This window comes from Babylonia areolata, chromosome 2, assembly GCF_041734735.1.
Source record: "Babylonia areolata isolate BAREFJ2019XMU chromosome 2, ASM4173473v1, whole genome shotgun sequence".
Taxonomy (NCBI): domain Eukaryota; kingdom Metazoa; phylum Mollusca; class Gastropoda; order Neogastropoda; family Buccinidae; genus Babylonia; species Babylonia areolata.
Window position 1 is genome coordinate 14304101 of NC_134877.1, and position 24519 is coordinate 14328619.

Genomic DNA, 24519 nt, shown 5'->3' on the forward strand with positions numbered 1-24519 from the left:
GGAAGACTGGGACCACACAGTGTGCTGTGGGCTCACACAGGAAGACTGGGACCACACAGTGTGCTGTGGGCTCACATAGGAAGACTGGGACCACACAGTGTGCTATGGGCTCACATAGGAAGACTGGGACCACACAGTGTAGTATGGGCTTAAATGGGAAGACTGGGACCACACAGTGTGCTGTGGGCTTAAATGGGAAGACTGGGAACACACAGAGTGTTGTGCGCTTAAATGGGAAGACTGGGACCACACAGTGTGCTATGGGCTCACATAGGAAGACTGGGACCACACAGTGTGCTGTGGGCTTTAATGGGAAGACTGGGACCACACAGTGTGCTGTGGGCTCACATAGGAAGACTGGGAACACACAGTGTGCTGTCGGCTTTAATGGGAAGACTGGGACCACACAGTGTGCTGTGGGCTCACATAGGAAGACTGGGAACACACAGTGTACTATGGGCTCACATAGGAAGACTGGGAACACACAGTGTACTATGGGCTCACATAGGAAGACTGGGACCACACAGTGTGCTGTGGGCTCACATAGGAAGACTGGGACCACACAGTGTGCTGTGGGCTCACATAGGAAGACTGGGAACACACAGTGTACTATGGGCTTAAATGGGAAGACTGGGACCACACAGTGTGCTGTGGGCTCACATAGGAAGACTGGGACCACACAGTGTGCTGTGGGCTCAAATGGGAAGACTGGGACCACACAGTGTGCTGTGGGCTCACATAGGAAGACTGGGAACACACAGTGTACTATGGGCTCAAATGGGAAGACTGGGAACACACAGTGTGCTATGGGCTTAAATGGAAAGACTGGGTCCACACAGTGTGCTGCGGGCTCACATAGGAAGACTGGGACCACACAGTGTGCTATGGGCTTAAATGGGAAGACTGGGACCTATAAGAGTCATCAACTTCACAGATGTGTCCTTGGGTGTGTTGCTCGAATTTCCTGACCAACACTGCAGGTGTCTGTACCTCTCAGCCCCCTTCAGATGCAGGGTTATATTATGAGAGGACAGCCTTGTCAAATAATCCCAAACCTAAATGGACCTCCACAGCAGCAGCATCATCACCCCATCACTATTCATCATCATCGAAATATAAGAAAACATAATGTCCCAAAATTCTGGTCCAACAAAAAAATCAAACATGAAATATAATTAAACAACACAAAATAAAATCCCATAGCAAATCAAAATGCAGAGTAGTCACACCAACTACCATCCACCTATACAGAAAAGGAAGCTCTGACCTGAACCACTGGGTGATGTGAGAGGCATGGCCGCCATGTCTGCATGTCTGACACCACGCAAACCAGTCGTGAAATGGAGTCGTCTTGGCCTGACCGCCTGCAATAGTCAGCACAGCGTCAACACTTCACCTGCCGCCTGTTTCTGAACGTTTACTATTGTTATCACACAGTCCTTCAACCAAACACCTTTTTACACACAAACAAACACACACACACAAACACACCCTTACACACATGTATGTACATATACACCCACACCCACAAGCACGCACACACATGCACACTCGCATACTCATGCATACACAAACTTACACACACACACACACACCTGCAATGATCAGCAGTGTCAACACACGAAGGGCTGCCCATTTCTGCATGTTGACTGTGGCAACATGCAGTCCTTCCACTGGAGGATCGTCATACACATATCCCAGTATCCACAAGCACATACCACCCTCTCTCACACATGCATGCACACACACACACACACACACAAACACACATGCATACATGGACTCACACACACAAACACACACACTCATACATACACACTCACATACAAATACACTGACAAATGCACAAACAAGCAAAAATACATACCCACCTACACCCACCCACTCATGCACATACACACCCATACACACACACACACACCCATGCACCCATACACACCCATACACACACACACACACATGCATGCACAAACACACACACACATACAAGCACAAAACAACAAGAATACACACACAAAACAACAAGAATACAGAAACAGAGTTATGACATGTTCCTGATAAAGGTCCGATTAGAGAGACAGTGTTTACCGGGTTCAGTATTTATTTATTTATTTTTTTAAACATTTTAAATAATTTTTCAAACACCAATGTAAGAAAAAAAAACAACCAAAAAAACCCCAACAACAACACACACACAAGTTGGGAAAGCTTACTTCTGATGGCAGGTTGTTCGGCAGAAGCCACGAACGTGGATGCAGTGCCCAGCGTCCCCAGGCACACAGCACACCGCGGCAAGGCCTTTCTGCAGCTGGGGCAACACGACACCTGCAAAACCTCATGCTTTTACACACACCGTCATTCACCGTGCTTAGCTTTTGTTGGGGTTTATTGGGGGGTTTCTCTTTCATCGACGATACCTCTGACTATAAACCTAATTTCATGTTAATATTGATAGTCGCATTATTTTACTTATGTGCCCATTCATTTGTTTTATTTCTTCACTTACTGTTTAGAATAAGTCATTTGATACAAATGATATGGTTCATCAGTCGCCATGTTAAAACTGAAGTGCAATGTGCGAGCACAGTATAGGCTTTAAGCTTGCTGATGCTCTTTTGACTTTGCATTGTAATCATGTGTACTGTTGAACAATTAAAGGTTATTCAAACCAAATAACAAGAGAGGCAAGGCCTTCAAGACTCACTTGTGATAAATTACGTCCCCTAGCATTAATTACAGAGTAATTTCCCTTTTTACTATCTGCACCAAAACGTTTGCAAAATAAATAAAAATTCCATGCTTAGCAAAAGAAGTTCCTGTTTGAACAAAAAATGATAATAATGACTCCTCTAGTTGTTGTGTCAGAATAAGAGGTCAAAGTGCCAAGTTTAGAAAATACAAAAAATATAAATATAACAGTAAATGCAGTTTGCATATAATTAGGCTTCTTTTTTTAATTTTTTTTGTGCCCATCCCAGAGGTGCAATATTGTTTTAAACAAGATGACTAGAAAGAACTGAATTTTTCCTATTTTTATGCCAAATTTGGTGTCAACTGACAAAGTATTTGCAGAGAAAATGTCAATGTTAAAGTTTACCACAGACACACAGACACACACACGCACACACACACACACACACACACACACACACAGACAACCGAACTCCGGGTTAAAACATAGACTCACTTTGTTTACACAAGTGAGTCAAAAAGTACTGACAACGATGCAGAATGACAGGGGAAAACCACTTGCAGAGACCCACCCTCCCAGTTTTGACAGACACATGACCGACAGGACATGGAGGAATCTGGTGAACAGTTCTTCTTCTGTCTGATGCCTCAGTGCCTCTTCACAGAGTTCAGGGAAACGTCTGAAGTTTTCTCATCTCTTTGGGCAAGCATATTCATATACATGCCAGCGCATACTTGTACGTACTCTTGCATAACACACACACACACACACATACACAAACACACACACATGCATACAGATTATCATCAAAGTAAGTGCATATTCACAAGTATAAAAACAAACAGATTATCATCCACATTTGTTGAGGCTATCATATTCTATAGGGCTTCTACTGCAAGGGGAGGGGAGGAAGAAAAAATGAGGGAGGTTTTCAACACAAAATAACCCTCATGCATGAACACACACACACACACACACACACACAGAGACATTATCACTTTCGGGGCTTTTTTCCCTCCCAAAATTAACTGCATATTCACAAGAATAAAAACAAACCGATCATCAACCATATTTGTTGAGGCTGTCATATTCTACAGGGCTTCTACTGCAAGGCGGAGGGGTGGGGAGAGGGAGAAGAAGAACAAAAATGAGGTTTTCAACACAAAAATAACCCAGCTTGCCTTCTGCCTCTGCTGCTGTGGTGAGCGGGAGGCGAAGGGGTTGAACTGCATGAAGCGGTCCGTGATGCGGTACCCGGTGCGACTGGAGGTGATGGACTTGCCGCAGAAGTTGCAGTTGATGTAGACCTGGGGCGGGTGGGGGGCGCCCGGCTCACACTTCTGGCTCACGATGTCAAACTGGGCCCTGTGGGTCAATGATGCAGCAAACCACTGTGAGTATGTGTCTACGCTGTGTGGTTTTTTTATTTATTTTTTTTTTCAGATAGAAAGAAATATTCAATTAATCACAAGATGGAAAGAAATATTCAATTAATCACAAAATCACTTTACTTAATCCACATAGTCACTTTACTTGATCAAAAATTATGAAAACATAATTGCTTTTATGAAGTGGTCCTTGACTTTTCAATGAAGTCTGTGTATTAATAAATCAAATTATCAGCATGACTTTTCAAGACCTGGCACTGGTCCATGTTTACCTTTGATGCCAAAGTCGCCACTGATCCAGAAGCATTCTGTAGCTGCAATTACACAAACACACATGGTGTGGTTTTAATTCATTATACAACACATGGTGTGGTCTTGATTAATTCTTAACACACACAATGCAGCAACAACAACAAAAAAAGAAGCAAAAATGAATACACATTCACGCATGTGCACACACACATACACACACAATAATGATACTGCAAAAAACAAAAACAAAAAAGAAACCTTACATGCTCAAACACACACATGCGCACACACTCACACACACAGATATTTGTACATAAAAATAGCTAAAATCAACAGAAGCTATCAAGAAAATAGCTGTGACATAATCATATAAAGACAGTCTCAGCAAACATTTTACAAACATTAGGAACTACAATGACACAAAGGAAACAATAATACACATTCAAAACACTGTATTCACACTCACAGATTTCACACAGCCAAACGACCACTTTACCTTCATGCAAATGCAACGAACTTGATTGCTATGCACATCTATGTTCAACGACAAGGCAATGAGATTCCACTTAACTAAATTATAACCTCACCTTCACGCAAAAAATACAAACTTCATTTTAATACACATTTATCTTATTCAGTGTATACCGAAAATCAAAAGCCAGAATTAAGTATGTCAGAATTAAGACTAATGGACAAAGATCTTTCTTCTTTTCAAGCCCTAAAGAGATAAAGACTCCCTGATGACTTCTGACATGCTGATTCCCTCACCTCTTATAAATCTGGCCTAAAAACTCACCTCTTCTCTCAGCAATTGGTTTGGTTGTTGAACATCCATCCAAACAGTATATACTTTGGTACATGTGGTATGCTTGACTTCAGTACATGTGGTATGCTTGATTATGTGTGCACAGGTTCATGCATGTGCTACTCTGTGCGTGTGTGTGTGAATGCATGTTTGTGTATGTGTACATGTGTACATGTGTGCATGTGTGTATATATGTATGTATGTATTGTGTACATGTGTGTATCTGTACACATATATTTTGCTGGGTGCATTATTGGTGTCCATAAGTGTAACATTAATGCAATGTGTGATGCAGAATATTATTTGTTTTGTAAAGCACCTACAGCAGTTTTCTAGATACAGCGCAAAAAATGTTTCCATTATTATCCTTATTACAGCCCAGCAAAAGTACTTTATGTGTTATGTAAAGCACCTGGAGTGTTTACCTGGATAATAAAAAACTGTATAAGCATCCATTATCAATATCATTATTAGTTTCATTATCATTATTACTATGATCATTATCATTCTCTCTGTCCTCTGTCCAGATATAGCAGGAGAGGACAGAGACAGTTGGAGGAGAGTGGTGGTGGCAATGTCTTCACTGGTGCCCCAAATGACATTAACAGAAGTCAAGGAAGAGGTATAAGGTATTGCAATCATTATCATGATCAAAGCCAAAGGTAGGGAGGCACACCTGTATAGTGACTGGTATTACCATCATGATAATGATCAAAGCCAAAGGCAGGGAGGCACATCTATATAGTAACAGGTAAAGGCAGGGAGGCACACCTGTATAGTAATAGGTATCTTTCTTTTGATCAAAGCCAAAGGGAGGGAGGCACACCTGCATAGTAACCGGTATTATCATTGTTATCATGATCAAAGCCAAAGGCAGGGAGGCACATCTGTATTGTAACAGGTATTATCATCGTTATTATGATCAAGGCCAAAGGCAGGGAGGCACATCTGTATGGTAACAGGTATTATCATTGTTATCATGATCAAGGCCAAAGGCAGGGAGGCACACCTGTATAGTAACAGGTACAATCATCGTTATCATGATCGAAGCCAAAGGGGGGAAGCACACCTGTATAGTAACAGGTACTATCATCGTTATCATGATCAAGGCCAAAGGGGGGAGGCACAATACAGGTATTATCATTGTTATCATGATCAAGACCAAAGGGAGGGAGGCACACCTGTATAGTAACAGGTATTATCATCGTTATCATGATCAAGACCAAAGGCAGGGAGGCACACCTGTATAGTAACAGGTACTATCATCGTTATGATCAAAGCCAAAGGCAGGGAGGCACACCTGTATAGTAACAGGTACTATCATCGTTATCATGATCAAAGCCAAAGGCAGGGAGGCACACCTGTATAGTAACAGGTACTATCATCGTTATCATGATCAAGACCAAAGGGGGGGAGGGACACCTGTATAGTAACAGGTATTATCATTATCATGATCAAGACCAAAGGGGGGTGGCACACCTGTATAGTAACAGGTACTATCATCGTTATCATGATCAAGGCCAAAGGGGGGGAGGCACACCTGTATAGTAACAGGTATTATCATCGTTATCATGATCAAGACCAAAGGGGGGGAGGCACACCTGTATAGTAACAGGTATTATCATCGTTATCATGATCAAGACCAAAGGGAGGGAGGCACACCTGTATAGTAACAGGTATTATCATCGTTATCATGATCAAAGCCAAAGGGGGGAGGCACACCTGTATAGTAACAGGTACTATCATCGTTATCATGATCAAGGCCAAAGGCAGGGAGCACATCTGTATAGTAACAGGTACAATCATCGTATTCATAATCGAAGCCAAAGGCAGGGAGGCACACCTGTATAGTAACAGGGTACTATCATCGTTATCATGATCGAAGCCAAAGGGGGGAAGCACACCTGTATAGTAACAGGTATTATCATCGTTATCATGATCAAGGCCAAAGGGAGGGAGGCACACCTGTATAGTAACAGGTACTATCATCGTTATCATGATCAAGACCAAAGGGAGGGAGGCACACCTGTATAGTAACAGGTACTATCATCGTTATCATGATCAAGGACCAAAGGCGGGGAGGCACACCTGTACAGCAACAGGTACTATCATCGTTATCATGATCAAAGCCAAAGGCACACCTGTAGATCCAGCTGCGGACCCTCTCATCCTTGACGGACTGGGCGGTTCCAGAGAACACGGCCACCACCGCGGCTGTCTGGACGTCACTGGTCATGTCAACGTAGCGCTCCAACAGGTCTATGCCTTCACTGGACAGACCTGCCATCACGCGACACACTCCAGGGTCAGTTTACTCACCTAGTACTGCCAGTTTGCTCCCCTGATTTTCCCCCACAGACAGCCCATTTGTATGGGTTAATAAAAAAGAAAAACAAGAGAGGCAAGGCCTTCAAGACTCACTTGTGATACACTTAAAAATTTTTTTTTAAATCCAAGCTTTTTATGTATTGAGTATACTTTCAAAATGTAATGTTTAAGATGAGAAAGATCAGTTTAAAGCAAATTAAGTCCCCTAGCATTAATTACAGAGTAATTTCCCTTTTTTACTATCTGCACCAAAACGTTTCCAAAATAAATAAAACTTCCATGCTTAGCAAAAGAAGTTCCTGTTTGAACAAAAAATGATAATAATGACTGCTCTTGTTGTTGGGTCAGAATATCAGATCAAAGTGCCAAGTTTAGAGAATACAAAAAATATAAACATAACAGTAAATACAGTTTCCATATAATTAGGCTTCATTTTTTATTTTTTTGTGCCCATCCCAGAGGCGCAATATTGTTTTAAACAAGATGACTGGAAAGAACTGAATTTTTCCTATTTTTATGCCAAATTTGGTGTCAACTGACAAAGTATTTGCAGAGAAAATGGCAATGTTAAAGTTTACCACGGACACACACACACACACACACACACACACACACACAGGCAACCGAACACCGGGTTAAAACATACTCACTTTGTTTACACAAGTGAGTCAAAAATCTAAATTACCAAAAAAAAATATGTTGCAAGTTACGAGCTGAAATTTTCCAAACTGATCAGTAACACAATGAGTTAGCTGGGAACAAAATATAAAACTTCCTCCTTCTTATGCTATCTTTCAGTGAAATGATGAAAGCATCCATGATTTTTGTTTGAAATTTGCACACACTGATGACTTTCAACGGAATCCAGGAAAACATGATGAGTTTGAAACAGTGTGAATTCAGAATGTTATAAAGCCCCAATCGGGTTCCTTCGACTGAAACAGTTGTCTGCCTTGTGCCTGGGAAGAAACTGGGTCAGACGCCATTGTTGACACACATTGTTCACATGAATCAGTCACCTCGAAAATTACTCTCCTGCTCGTGAGCACAGCAACACACTCTGCATTTATTGGTTGCAGTGAAGGGTGGAAAGGTCAGTTACGCAAATTAGGAGTCACTCCAAAATTCCAAAACATTATAAAGCCCTAATTGGGCTCCTCCATCTGAAACAGTTGTAAACAGTAGGGCTTCGATTGGGGCATATCATCTGGAGAGAGTCAAAAATCTTAAATATATACAATATTCCAGCAAGTCTATTCCTTTACTGGGCAAACCTATCACACAAAACACAACAGAGCACTCTGGTCAGTTAACTCCCTCTCACCCCCACCCCCCAACCTACCACCCACCTCCCCCCACCTTAACTTCATTGAAACATGAGACAGCAAAACAGCACAAACATATCTGAAATAAAGAAAAGAAACCTAAGCAAACAGTTCCACCCACTGCTCTTAATGAAGACGATATCCCAAATCAACATTAACGAAACAGTTTCCTTTCTTATCGTCCAGCAATGCAAACCGCCTCAAACAAGTGCTACAGTCTTCCTACTGTCAAACAGCATTTCCTGTTTGAGTTCTTCAGTGTACTGCACACCCACACATAAAGACAAACACATATGTTTATAGTGATATACAGACTTCACAAAAAAGTACGAACTATATGATAAAAGCAGGTATGTTAAATGTAAAAAAATAAATATATAAATCAAGAGATTATGCAGGCTGATTAACCCCTACCACTGGCCTCTCACTGAACACATAAAGCACTGTTTCAGGCACAAGCACATCATGAACAGCTTCAAAAATTTGCTCGAAAAATCAATGTTTCAACCAAAAATTGAAAGTTGTTCAATACAATTCATTAATGATAACACTGGTTTCCCACTGTTTAAGATGGAAATGCAGGTGCAAGAAAGCACCTCTGGAGCTGATCAATTTGACTGTGTACATCGCTGTTTATTGAAAATTCTGCATGATTTCTCACTGTCTCCAATAAGAAAACTGTGGCACCAGCCGCTGTAGCGAAGTGGTTGGCGTCGCGGACTGACGGCTGTGAGGACACGGGTTCGAATCCCAGCAGAAGTGGGTTTTTCGGCCCGTGGCCGACTCCTACCCAGAGTTGAGTGTGCTGTGGGCTTAAATGGAGAGACTGGAACCACACAGTCGAGTGTCATCCACTTCAAGGATGCTTCTTTGGGTGTGTTGCTCTAATTACTTGACCAACACTGCAAGTGTCTGTATCTCTCGGGCCTGGTTAACGCCGGGATATCATTATGACAGGAAGCATGGAGTACAGCCTTGTCACGCAGTCCCAAACCAAATGGACCTCCATAGCAAGATCATCATTGTCATCGTCATCCTCCTCCTCCATCACCATCAATATAAACAAAACAGTCTCAAAGTCTGTGGCCTTTCATGCCCTGCTCTCATGGTGACCTCAGTCTCGATACCCCTCCACTCCTGTGCTTGGGGTGAGTCCTGTCAATGTCTTCAGTGTCGGCAGATTCATGGGGGGCTGTTGTTTGAGGGACGTGGTGACGGTCTCCACTCTGGAAGGGACACTCACTCAGTCTGGCTCCGCGACTAAGCCATTATTGTCGTTAGTAGGGGGCTTAGTAGGTGGTGTCCTAAGTACGTTAAATCAGAACAGGCACCACTGAACACTACCGAAGTGACTCAGCAGCAGTGCAGGGTCTCCTCTGGTGTGTGGCCTCCTGGCGACCTAACATCGATGGTTCCCTGCGGACTGCTGACGCTGGAACTGTGATGGACAAACCCGGGTGTGGCCGTGTATGGGGGAATCTAAATGAGTGGCGTGGGAGTAATGCCACTGAAACGGTGCAGATGATGGGGCAGCAAAAAAAAAAAACAAAAAAAACAAAAAAACTGTGGCAGTTCCCTAGTGGTCCTTAACTTCATGTGAACCCTGTAGTAAATTAATTAATCAACTAGCACTGACCTGTCAGGAGCATGCCATCCAGATCACCCTTTCTGACAAGATCATCCGACAGACGGTCAAGGTATTCTTTGAGCTGAGAAACAGATAGATCATTTTGATGCATAATCATTTGGCATACACTGCAGAAATTCTGAAGAGAAACTGGAAACATACCCAAACATCTATCAAACTTCAAACCACCACCTGCATTTCATTCCATTCTAGCTGTCATAACAAACTCCGCCTTATCTTATATATGCAAGAATTTTACTGATTCTCAGTTGATGCTAACCACAAAAAGTGCTCCCTTGACACAGAAAAAAAAAACACCCAAAAAACAAGCAATAAAAACATTCCTGTGCACTTTCACTCTTGTCGATAAATCCAAGTTTGTTTTCTCAAGTAAATGCAGTGAACTATAATCAACATGCAGAAATTTCTTTCTTATTGTTTACAATGATTTTAGCTTGTAAATGACATAAAAGCGTCTTAAAAGCAAAACTCAAAGACATAAACAAAAGCCAAAGAAATCAAACTAAAAAGAATGACATGAAATATCTTGCACTGTTAGATGCATTATCCATCAAGAGCACTGAGATCTAAGGTATTTGTGCAAAAAACAAACAAACAAAAAATCAAAAGCACAAGAAGGGCAAAAACTGGAAAATAAGATAAATAGAAACTTATTGCAGGCTCAAAACAATCTACATTTTGGGAAGTACATTTCTGCCTTGCATTGAAGTACTTTAAAAAAAAAAATGAAGCCAGTAACTAATCCAGTATTTTTAGAGCAAGAATTCTCACCAGTTTAACTGAGGCAAGAAAGCTCATACTGTCTTTCAGAACTAGCAAAAACAAAACAAAAAACACAAAAATCACCATAACAAACAGGAAAAAAAGCAGTCTTCCTTACCTGAATATCGGGTAAGTAGGTAAGAGCAAAGGCCACCCTGTCTTCTACAGACAAACCCTCTTCGTTCTGAAACACACACACACACACACACACACACACACACACACACACAAGATTTAAGATTTATTTCAACATTAACTTGGACTTTGTTGGGGCACGAAGGATTTCAGAAAACAAAAACAATCAAAAACACAACTAGATTTATCACACACACACACACACACACACACACACAGAAAAAAAGGAACCACCCTCCCCAACATACACACACAAGAGACAGAAAAAGGAAAAAGGTAACAACTCATCTTCATAGTTTACTCTCAAACACACACGCACACACATGACAACAGACAAAAAGTACCAAAACGTCTTCATAGCATTTGCTCTTACACAAGCACACACACGTGTACACACACACACATACAAAAAAAAAAAAAAAAGAAACTGGCATATTTGTTTGAAAGTGGAAATCTTAGTAAAAAAAAAAAAAAAAAAAAAACTTTTAAAATGTTTTACTGGCACTTGCATGTCACGATTTTACAATATGAATGTTTTACATAATTCATTCAATATCATAATTTATCTCATGTTATTTTATGTTAATTATGTTATTTCATGTTAATGCAGTGCTATTTTATATCATGTCTTTTTGTTGTTGTATTTTCTCGTCATTTGACAATCTATAAAGGGTTGTTTTTTTTAAATTGTAAAAGAAGCAAACGCTATTGTGAAAATATGTTTCTTAATACACAAGTTATGTTATAAACAGTGCATGTGTAAGTGTGTGTGAGTGTGTGCATGTGTGTGTGTGTAGGGAAAGTGATTAAGGGGTGTGTGTGGAAATAAAGCCGTGTCGTGTATTACTTGCTTGTATGTATTTTGCTTCAGATATGTAGCTTTTTGATTTTTGGTCCAACCTTTGTCACGCTGTGTGTGTGTGTGTGTGTGTGTATGTGTGTGTGTGTATGTGTGTGTGTGTGTGTGTGTGTGTGTACTGGATTTGGATAAGGGCTGAGATATTGTGTTGGGTGAGTGATGAGCCTGTGGATGCACAACTGATTTCCAAATGGATGAATAAAGATGTATTGTATGGTACTGTATTGTACTGTACCGTATTGTATTCTATTGTAACTACTCACAAAAAGACACACACATGCAAAGAAAACAACGACAAACAGTACCAAGACATCCTCGTAGTAGTCTGTGGCAGAGGCGAGGAAGGCAAAGACAGCACGGAGGTAGGGGCTGGAGAGCTGCGAGCGCTGACTGCCACAGGTCTGTCGCCACAGGGGGTTGTTGTGCTCACTGTACCCAGCCAGAGCCATCGCCACTGCGTGCAGGTTCATTTTGCCTGAAACACACACATCACGTTCATCTCGCCTGAAACACACACACCACCATCGCCACTGCGTTCATGTCATTTTGCCTGAAACACACACATTGCCATCGCCGCTGTGTGCATGTTCATCTTGCCTGAAACACACACATCACCATCGCCACAGTGTTCATGTCATCTTGCCTGAAACACACACACCACCATCGCCACAGTATTCATGTCATCTTGCCTTGAAACACACACACACATCACCATCGCCACTGTATTCATGTCATCTTGCCTTGAAACACACACACACATCACCATCACCACTGTATTCATGTCATCTTGCCTGAAACACACACACCACCATCGCCACTGTATTCATGTCATCTTGCCTGAAACACACACACACCACCACCGCCACTGTATTCATGTCATTTTGCCTGAAACACACACACACATCACCATCTCCACTGCATTCATGTCATTTTGCCTGAAACACACACACACATCACCATCGCCACTGTATTCATGCCATCTTGCCTGAAACAAACACATCATGTTCATCTTGCCTGAAACACACACATCACCATCGCCACTGCATTCATGTCATTTTGCCTGAAACACACACACACATCACCACTGCCACTGTATTCATGCCATCTTGCCTGAAACACACACATCATGTTCATTTTGCCTGAAACACACACACTGCCATCGCCACTGTGTGTGTGCTCATCGTGCCTGAAACACACACATCACCATTGCCACTGCATTCATGTCATTTCGCCTGAAACACACACATCACCATCGCCACTGTGTACATGTTTATCTTGCCTGAAACACACACACCACCATCACCACTGCATTCATGTCATCTTGCCTGAAACACACACATCACCATCTCCACTGTGTGCATGTTCATCATGCCTGAAACACACACATCGCCATCCCCACTGTGTACAAGTTCACCTTGCCTGACCCATTAATTTTGAAAATGATCCATTGCTTTTGTGGTGAATCGGTCAAATGACCTATAATTGTGTCATGAACCAAGCAATAACTCTGTAATTGTCCATGTTTGGCTATTGTGTGTGAACAAAATGAATGCGTGACATTACTGAACTCAAGTAGCCCGACAGTATTTTTGTGTGTGTGTGTGTGTTTGTGTGTGTGTGTGTGTGTGTGTGAGTGTGTGAGCGTGAGTGTGTGTGTGTGTGTGTGTGTGTGAGTGTGTGTGTGTGTGTGATTGTGTGTGTGTGAGCAGGTACTGATTTTATGATTCATTTGTGTCTGGACCATGTGCAAGTAAAATGAAATCATGCTATGATAATTCCTCAATAACCTGGCAGAAAAACAACAACAGGGATCACTGTCATCAGACTGGGGCACAGCGCTTGGTGCTCAGTGCATGCTGAACGTGAACAAGCACTCCTCAACACCAGAAACAGGACGGAATCACCCACCTCTCTTCTTCTCCTTCTTCTGCGTTCATGGGCTGCAACTCCCACGTTCACTCGTTTGCACACGAGTGGGCTTTTACGTGTATGACCGTTTTTTACCCCGCCATGTAGGCAGCCATACTCCGTTTTTGGGGGTGTGCATGCTGGGTATGTTCTTGTTTCCATAACCCACCAAACGCTGACATGGATTACAGGATCTTTAACGTGCGTATTCGATCTTCTGCTTGCATATACACACGAAGGGGGTTCAGGCACTAGCAGGTCTGCACATATGTTGACCTGGGAGATCGTAAAAATCTCCACCCTTTACCCACCAGGCGCCATCACCGTGATTCGAACCCGGGACCCTCAGATTGACAGTCCAACGCTTTAACCACTCAGCTATTGCGCCCGTCTGGAATCACCCACCATTGTCAGCGCTGTTGGCAGCGGATGTGGACAGGATATCCAGAGCACGCTTCATTTTCAGGAAGAAGATGGCAATGGTCGCCGCCTTCTCCTCCTGACCGTTCTCCACAAGTCTGAAAGTCACGATAATAATAATGATAGTGACAATAATAATATAAATAATAATTATAACAACAATAACGATAACAAGAATATCGATAACAACAATAATGATAACAACGACAATAATAGCAATAACAATAATAATAAAAAGTATGCCTCTGTGTGTGTGCGTGTGTGTGTGTGTGTGTCTGTCTGTCTGTCTGTGTCTGTGTACTTTGTCTCTGATATGTTCACTTTGTCTTGTTTGTTTGTACTGACTATGGTGCCCTGTCTTTTTTTGCAACAATTCCCCCCCCCCCCCTCCAAAACAGATCTCATTGTTAGCCCTCTGCGTCTCTATGCTAAGATCAAACAGCATATATAACAAATACCCATTATTATTATTATCATTATCATACAGTGCTTAATCGTGTGCAGAAACAAATCAAAGTGCTTTCACACCAAACTTTCACATGTGTGTGTGTAACTTCAAAAATACAGGTAGACAGAAGGCAAGAAAAACTATGCAGGGGTTATTCTGGAAAGAGCTATGTTTCAAGGTCAGCACCTTGCGAGACCTGAGTGCATGGGTCTGACGAAGTGAAAGAGGGAGATCGTTCCATGAGCAAGACAGGCAAAGAATGGTGAAGTTTACGGTGCACGGTTAATGTTCTTCCAACTCTTTCATCTCATCACTTCACACTACATTGACAAAACGGAATTGTGTGTGTGTGTGTGGGGGGGGGGGGGGGGGGGAGGGGGGGGGGGGGATGGGGGGGGGGTGCAAACATTCATGCCTGACTAACAGACTTGTTGACATGAAATGAATCAGAGCTGAAGAATGTGCAAACCAGTAATATGGAAATCAGTCTGTATGACTGTCTAAAGCAGCAATGAACTTTCCGACATCTCACTATTTTGGGACTTTTTTTTTTAATGTCCTTTGTTTTCCATATATTTGTTTATTGCTACTGGAAAAAAAAATCTTAAAAATATAATAATAACAATAAATGAGTGCATTTTTCCAGATACACACATTGAAACAGAGCTGTATAGATTTAACAATGTATTTTCTTAATCATGCCTCCTTGTGTCTCCTGAGAACCTCTTGCTATCAAAATATAAAAAAATTATACTGGCAGTTTTAGAGTGTGAACATGTAGATGGAGGTTTGTGTATTTACATGCATGTGCATGTCTGCATATGAATTTTTGCGAAGATGCAATATATGTGTGTGTGTGTGTGTGTGTGTGTGTGTGTGTGTGTGTGTGTGTCTTGAGGAAATGAGGGTACAGGAAATAATTACGGGCTGTATGTTTTTGGTTTTATTAACCATTACAACATGTGTTCTGTAGTCATTTTTCCCCCTTTTTTATATTCCTTTTAAATAAAACTCTGTTTTGGGCACATTATTTGCAGAATTTAAGAAATCTTCACAGCTATAGGAAAAAATGACCATCCCTTACACCAGAAAATGGCAGTGCTGACTTACGCGTTTAAGTATGCATTGAATTCTGGGCTGGTATCTGGTACCCATCCACACAGCATGAGAGCTAAGGACCTGCAAAGTCATAACATAACAATAAATAATAATGATAATAAAGCACTTATAGAGCAATGATTCTTGTGCTCAGACAAATCAAAACGCTTATACGCACCAGTCGTTCACATGCATGTACATCTCTGCTTCAGAGGGATGGTCGAGGAAACTGATATGTTGTGGTCAATATACTGATTTTTAACACTTTCTCTCATACATAAATGAAGAAATAAAATAACAACACACACACAATATACAACAACAAAAAAGTCTGATCCTTCATTTCAAACTCAGCTGTATGCCGATGAGTTTGAAATTAAGATAATTTGATTTTTTCACCATTTAACTGAATACATGATTACAAAGGCAACTATATAGAACTACACCATGAAAAGTAAGTGTGCCAAAATAAAGAGACTGGTCTTTCACAGCTAGTTTTACAGCAAAGCGCAATCAAAAAGAAAAATTTTAACCTGGCATACATTGCATGCAAACATGCAGAAATCTAAAATCTGCTTTACATCAAAACCTAAAATTTGTTTTACCATAACTTAGGCATTATGTTTTTTTCCTTTTTTTTTTTTTTTTGACTATTACTTAACTGCAGAAAGAATATTACCTAAATTACTGAAACTTGTTCTGCGATCTTTTAAACTGGGGCATGATTTTTGTGAATGAAGGTCAGTGTATACCTTGAAGGAGAAATGGGGACCTTATATCTCAAATGTAGGTCTGTGCCAAACAATATCTTTTTCTAAAATACAAAAGAGATCCTTAACTAGTTAAAAAAAAGAAAACACATATTTTATCAGTTATAAGTAAAATGATTTTTTTAAAATTGTTTTATAATAGTGAGAACAAAACCCACCATAATCTTAGAAACTGGAGTGATGGCCTAGAGGTAACATGTCTGCCTAGGAAGCAAGAGAATCTGAGCACACTGGTTCGAATCACGGCTCAGCTGCCGATATTTTCTCCCCCTCCACTAGACCTTCAGTGGTGGTCTGGACGCTAGTCGTTCTGATCAGATGATAAACCGAGGTCCCGTGTGCAGCATGCACTTAGCGCACGTAAAAGAACCCACGGCAACAAAAGGGTTGTTCCTGGCAAAATTCTGTAGAAAAATCCACTTCAAAAGGAAAAACAAATAAAACTGCAAGCTGGAAAAAATACAAAAAAATGGGTGGCGCTGTAGTGTAGCGACGCGCTCTCCCTGGGGACAGCAGCCCGAATTTCACACAGAGAAATCCATTGTAATAAAAAGAAATACAAATACAAAATAAATAAATAAATAAATACGGTCATTTTGTGATTTTCTCCCCACCCCTTTTCTGGAACCTATGACAGGTTTGTTCGACTTAATCTCACCCCACAGAACACTAAGGTACCAGACAGGGAACTTCAAACTTTCAGTCACAAAAATGGTCACCAGATATATACATGCCTGCATGTAGTTGTCTGCAAATGTTCACCGGTTGGGCATGCTGTTTGTTAAATGAGGTTGTAACCTGCCATGCTCTGTTTCAGTTCCTGAAGGAGGTGTCACTGGGTTCAGACAAATCCATACACTCTGCACCACATCTGCAAGGCAGATGCCTGACCAGCAACACAGCCCAACTCGCTTAGTCAGGCCTTGAGTGCATGCACATATATTTGTGCAGCTATCACAGCCGATTTCTTCTACAGAATTTTGAAAGAGGACAAAGACTCTCACCGCCACTGGGTTTTTTTCAGTACACCAAGTGCATAATGCACAGGGGACCTTGGTTCTTTGTCTCATAAATGCATGAAATTACCTGACCTTAAAAAAAAAAAAAAAGGTGAAGATAAAAAAAAAATAATAATAATTTTTTTTTTTTAACAAAAAAACCCCCATTCAATTACAAGATCCGATGGATACTTTTTCACCTGACCATAAAAGAATGATGAATATAAAAAAAAAACAACCCCGATAAATAAATAAATAAACATTCATTTATAAGATTCGATGGATAATTTTTCACCTGACCTTAAAAGAAAGGTAAATCTAAAAAACAACAAGAATAAATAAAAACATTAAAAAAAAAACACGTTCATTTACAGAATCCCACGGATACTCTTTCACCATGACTTTAATCAAAAGAAAGAATATAAAAACAAATAACCAAACAAATAAATAAATAAATAAATAAAACATTCACCGGACCTCTCCGGGCTGTGGTGCTGCTGCTTGATGGAGAAGCGAACGCCCTCCGAGGCCTGCCAGTTGACAAAGACCTGGTCGCTGACCATGGGCCCCCCCGAACCGTTGTAGTACTTGACCAGGTGCTTGACCCCCATGTTGTACACCCCCCCTCGCTTCCCCGGGCACCCCCCACGCTGCAGCTCGGGCTGGCGCACCGCTGGGTCCAGTTAAGGCTGGCTGGTTGAGTGGTTTGTGGTCAGTTTTTTTGGTTCGTGTGTAATCTGTGTCTCAGTTCGTGGGTAAGTTTGTTTTAGTTTTCAGTTTGTGAGGTAGTTTGTGTTCAGTTTTCAGTTCATGAGCAGTTTGTGTGTAAGTTTTCAGCCACTGAATTTTTTTTATCATTTCCTTCATAATGATGACAATGATGATGGCAGCATCATTCACTACTTCCATAAAATATGAAAAAAATTATGACAAGTACAGTTCCTATTAATTTTAAACTAAGGATATGCAGAGTTCCTTTTAATTTTTGTCTGGCCTCCTACCTTTAAAAACTGAGTTCAGTTGACAAGAGTAAATAAACAGCACTGTGAAATGGTTCATACAACACTACCGCTTCAGGTTTTCTTCTTAACCCCTTGACCGCTGCTGACAAGTGTGCTCATCAGTGAAGTTGTATCACTTGAGATACCATTCAACTTACAGGCCAGGATGTCTCATCATTCTTCATTGAGGCTTTTCCCTCTTCAGACTGCACTGCTCGTCCTCAGCAAAATGAACGGCACTACAAAACATTGAAACTGCACTTTTTTTCTTTTTTTCTTTTTTCAAGTCACATTGATCGTATTGCACCAAGGTTCACCCGTCAGGAAGTTAAAGTTGCTGCCTGTGCAGCAGACAAAGAGGACTATAATGCCAAGCGCCCCCCCTCCCTCCCCCTGGGATGGCAAAGTCCTTCCTTCTGCACACTGCAGACAGAGGACTATAATGCCAAGCACCCTCCCACCCCCTTCCCCCTGGGATGGCAAAGTCCTTCCTTCTGCACACTGCAGACAAGGAGGACTATAATGCCAAGCGCCCCCCCCTCCCTCCCCCTGGGATGGCAAAGTCCTTCCTTCTGCACATCACAGACAAGGAGGACTATAATGCCAAGCACCCCCCCACACCCCCTCCCCCTGGGATGGCAAAGTCCTTCCTTCTGCACACTGCAGACAAAGAGGACTATAATGCCAAGCGCCCCCCCTCCCTCCCCCTGGGATGGCAAAGTCCTTCCTTCTGCACACTGCAGACAAGGAGGACTATAATGCAAAGTGCCCCCCCTCCCCCTGGGATGGCAAAGTCCTTCCTTCTGCACACTGCAGACAAGGAGGACTATAATGCCAAGTGCCCCCCCTCCCCTCCCCCTGGGATGGCAAAGTCCTTCCTTCTGCACATCGTTGTTCAAGGATACAGCACACCCATTTCCACACTCCTTGTAAGTGTGCCTCCTCTGCCACCATGTCTGCATTCCTCTTCATGTCATCAATCTGGAAACACACACACACACACACACACACACACACACACAGCCACAACAACTGGTCAAGCACTAACAGAAGTTTATCACACTAAAAGGTGTTTTTTTTTCTCCTAAAAAATATGTTTAATCCAATGCATTCCTTTCTCTATCAAGAAATGTTACAGTGGATCTTTTTTCTCTGGAATTCTCACTAATCCACCATCCATTGAAAAAATAAAATCAGTACTGGGGCACGCCTTCCTCTCCACTTGCAATACCTTGTAATTAATTAGGTGAAGAAGTAAGTCAGACTACGTACCTGCATGCCGTATCCATTGAGGGCACGATGCCTCATGCGAGTGGCGATGTCCTGAGTGTTCAGCTGCCCTTCCTCCATGCAGTTCATGGTTCGCTTGCCGTTGGCCCACGTCAGACTGGAGTTTGGAGACCAAGCCTGTGGCACAAACATTTAAAACTTCATTGTAAAAACACATATATACAAACATGAACACTGATACTTACTGATACTTATAGAGCGCTTAACTTGTCAGAGACCAAGCTCTGTGCGCTTTAAAAACACGGAGTCATCTGCACAGCAGGCTGCCTGGGTAGACCTGACTGACAATGCCTTTTGGTGCTTATCGTTCATCTCCTGTGTCATTCAGTCAAGCTCCAGTCATGTCACACTCACACAGCGAGTACATGAGCATGGCTTTTACTAGACACTTGACAGAGACAACTCTGTTGTTGGGTTCTTTTACATCTCATCCAAACAACCAGGGTCCAGACTACCACTTCAGGTGGAGAGAAAGAAATTTCTGTCAAGTGTGGGATTCTATCCTGCACCCTCAGATTCTCTCACTTCCTTGGCAGATGTGTTACCACTAGGGCCACCACTCCGCATGCACGAACACAGAGAAATTTTTAAAAACTGAACACAAACAACTCAGAGAAGACTTACCATGGGGATCCTTTCGAAGACAATCATGTCCCTGAGGTAGTTGGTGTTGGCAGCAGCCAGCAGTCTGTTCTCATCTTTGGGATGCCAGGCGAAGGAGGACAGCACCACCTCTCCGCACGCTGCCGTGACAGGATAAAACAACACAAATTAGTGCTGCATTTTAACACGTCATGCTGCCAGAAAAGGATAAACATTACAAAAATCCGTTTTGCATTTTCACACCTCACAAATGCCATGAAAAGATAAACTACAACACAAAATAGTTCTGCATTTTCTCTCTACACACTGCCAGACAAGGATAAAACATAGCATAAATCAGTTCTGCATTCTCTCTCCACACACTGCCAGACAAGGATAAAACATAACATAAATCAGTTCTGCATTTTCTCCTACAATCTGCAAGACTTGAGAAAGTTTACAACAGAAATGAAGATGCAATCCCTTCACACCACCACCCCAATCCTTGGAATGCCAGATGGGCCTCCCATCCAGACAGACATCCAGGATTCGGTTCCCTTGAACAACAATACCCTCTCCAAACCAAGACCCAAACCAACAGGTCATCAAACTCAACAACAAACTATACCTACACGAATGAACAACTACCGAGCTATGATAGTTCACTGCGCCTTTCAGAAGTGCAGACATATTCTTGGAAGAGGACAGTGCTTTAAAGCCTATCAAATGTATGAAAATAAGACAGATGCTATGAATTAAATTCATAAAAACATAAACACACACACATATATGACCCCTCTCTTGGCTGGACTGTAAACTACACTTGGCAAAGATAAACTCTTATGAAGACAAAGAAATACAGCCAACCCCATTTATTACTACTTCTATTCGTTTTTATCAGCAGCCACAAACACGTTGGACACAAGTAGATAAAACTTTGTTCACCTCGGTCTCACCGGTTACAATAATATTATATATCTACACCATGATCATATAACTGAAAATCCTGCATTGGTGATTTTAACACATGTGTGCACCACAGTCATTATGTAATTTAACTATCACTGGTGCTGACTTCATTGAATGTCAAATGTTATTGGTTCATTATGTGTTGATTGCGAATTGTAGTGGTACTGATTTAAAAGAAAAGAACTTTCTTTGCATGGGAAAAAAAACACTTAGTTCACCTTAGTAGCGAACCCCCCCCCCCCCACCCCCCCACTTTCAACTACAAAAGATAACATGGGATAACATGAGCTAGCAACTTGCCCTCTGTGTTTATATGAACATCAATCCCATAAACCAACCTGCAGTACACATATCAAGCAACTGGGTCAAGAAGCATGTTCTCTCATGAGAATGTGCCATTCTGACATATTCACTCAAATAGAGAAATCTAATTTACTCACGCTGGACACTTCTGTCAATTATGACAGGTTCAATGTCGTCAGTACCTGTAAACAAATGAAAACAGAATTCAGTCGTGGGTTTGTACAGAATGTGTTTTTTTTTTCTTCAGTTTGTGTGTGTGCGTGTGTATGTTCAAGCTTTGGGACAATCTAGACACATGTGTGAGCATAGGTATGTGCGCGCATACGTGCGTGTGTGTGTATTAACAAATGGAACACACACATGCACGTTTAGTTTATGTAAGTACCCCTTCATAAGTTTGGTGCATGGGTGCATACATGTCAGCACATGTAAGTATGCATTCATGTTTGTATGTACGTGCACATTTGTCTTGCATGTGTTTACTGTTTACATTAACGTTTGTGCATATTCTGAAGCACTGCTCCAGCTTTTCCTATCTTTCATTCTTAAACTTTGGTGATGAGATTCAGATTACATGCCAGTTTATATGCATAATCTACAGTGTGTGTGTATGCGTGGGGTTGAGTGGGGGTGAGGTGCGAAAGGTGTGCAAGTTGTGATAGACGTTACATTGTTTAAAAACTGTATTTCAAATGAGTGTGTACCATACCTTTTTTTCTTGTTTTATTCCTGTGTCTGATCTAAAACGCATGTATTGTCAAGTGTGCTTCGAGCAGCAGGACAAATGCTACATAAATGCACATGAGTATTGTTATCATTGTAAGACTGACCCATCATGGCGTGCCGAATGTCGTAGAGGCGCAGAGAAGGGCTGTCCTTGCACAGCACGGTCAGAACTCCACTCCTACACACACACACAGCACACTGATACTACACACACACACACACAGAGCACACTGAGACTACACACACAGAGCACACTGAGACTACACACACACAACACACTGAGACTACACACACAGAGCACTCTCAGACAACACACACACACACAGCACACTGAGAATACACAGACACAACACACTGAGATTACAAACACAGAACACACTGAGACTACACACACACAGACAGCACACTGAGACTACACACACACAGCACACTGAGACTATGCACAAAGACACAGCACACTGATACTACACACACACACAGCAAACTGAGACTACACACACACAGCACACTGAGACTACGCACAAACACACAGCACACTTATACTACACACACACAACACACTGAGACTACACACACACAACACACTGAGACTAGACACTCAGCACACTGAGACTACACACACAAACAACACACTGAGACTACACACAAACACACAGCACACTAAGACTACACACACCCAGAACACTCTGAGACTACATACACACAGCACACTGAGACTACACACACTCAGCACACTGAAAGTACACACACACAGCACACTGAGAAGATTACACACACACACACACACAACACACTGAGGAACATGTCAGAGTGATTCAACCCCCCCATTATTAACCCCTTGACAGCTGACTCTTAGTAAAATGAGATCAGTGTGGCATGAGTATGAAGTACGGTTACTTCTTTTCGTAAGCTCATCAATGGTACAAATTGGTTTGCTGAACAAAAGTAACAGAATCCCACAAGGAAACAGCCCAAATATAGAACAGTGACTGACATCCTGACCTGCGAGCCCCGTCTGATCTCAGTGAGGTGACAGCTCTTCACCGATGAGCAAACTCAGCAGCAGCAGTCATGGGGTTAATTCTTCATAAAGTGCAATTACCTACACATCTCTTTTCACATTCACTATTCTCACCCTCACTGCTTTCACTGCTTTTTTTATAAAAAAAAAAAATGTAATTTCAATTATTTACATAAAACATAATCATAATTATTACCCTTCAATTTTTTTTTTCCATCAATATGATATTCAGTTATAGCAGTAGCAGATACAGTGGCATTATTACATGCAATCTGTTCACTAGACTGATGCTTCATTTGCACACATTATTTATTTGCTATGTATTACTGCAGATGAAAGCAGCATCAGAACAGTTAAGGCTTTGGTATATGCTCTTACAAAACAAGTAAAAGGCAGACCATATTCAGCTTTATGTCTGAGGAAAGTTTTTGTGCTGAAAGATTTTTTAACTGAGTATGCTTCTCACTTACACTTACATATGTACACAAGCACAAACACATAATCAATGGCACCAACAAGAAGATGCCAACAATCTTCTTCTTCTTCTTCTGCGTTCACTTGTATGCAGACAAGTGGGCTTTTACGTGTATGACCGTTTTTACCCCGCCATGTAGGCAGCCATACTCAGTTTTCAGGGGTGTGCATGCTGGGTATGTTCTTGTTTCCATAACCCACCAAACGCTGACATGGATTACAGGATCTTCAACATGCGTATTTGATCTTCTGCTTGCATATACACACGAAGGGGGTTCAGCCACTAGCAGGTCTGCACATATGTTGACCTGGGAGAT

The 24519-nt window shown here is 41.8% G+C and overlaps 1 protein-coding gene across 2 annotated transcripts in view; it reads right to left on the bottom strand.

Annotated features, from left to right (window-relative positions):
• The window catches only part of LOC143298278 (GATOR2 complex protein MIOS-like), a 50823-nt gene that overhangs the window by 5103 nt on the left and 21201 nt on the right, over positions 1-24519 (bottom strand). For both annotated transcript variants that reach the window (XM_076611099.1, XM_076611106.1), the window contains exons 12-27: positions 22812-22885; positions 22119-22163; positions 20752-20870; positions 20110-20244; positions 19743-19818; positions 18314-18509; positions 16081-16149; positions 14508-14620; positions 12500-12669; positions 11319-11384; positions 10427-10499; positions 7279-7417; positions 4353-4394; positions 3874-4057; positions 2214-2325; positions 1268-1364 (exon numbers count right to left, since the gene is read on the bottom strand). In XM_076611099.1, the coding sequence (XP_076467214.1) occupies positions 1268-1364; positions 2214-2325; positions 3874-4057; positions 4353-4394; positions 7279-7417; positions 10427-10499; positions 11319-11384; positions 12500-12669; positions 14508-14620; positions 16081-16149; positions 18314-18509; positions 19743-19818; positions 20110-20244; positions 20752-20870; positions 22119-22163; positions 22812-22885 (1710 nt within the window). The remainder of the gene's footprint in view (positions 1-1267; positions 1365-2213; positions 2326-3873; positions 4058-4352; positions 4395-7278; positions 7418-10426; positions 10500-11318; positions 11385-12499; positions 12670-14507; positions 14621-16080; positions 16150-18313; positions 18510-19742; positions 19819-20109; positions 20245-20751; positions 20871-22118; positions 22164-22811; positions 22886-24519) is intronic.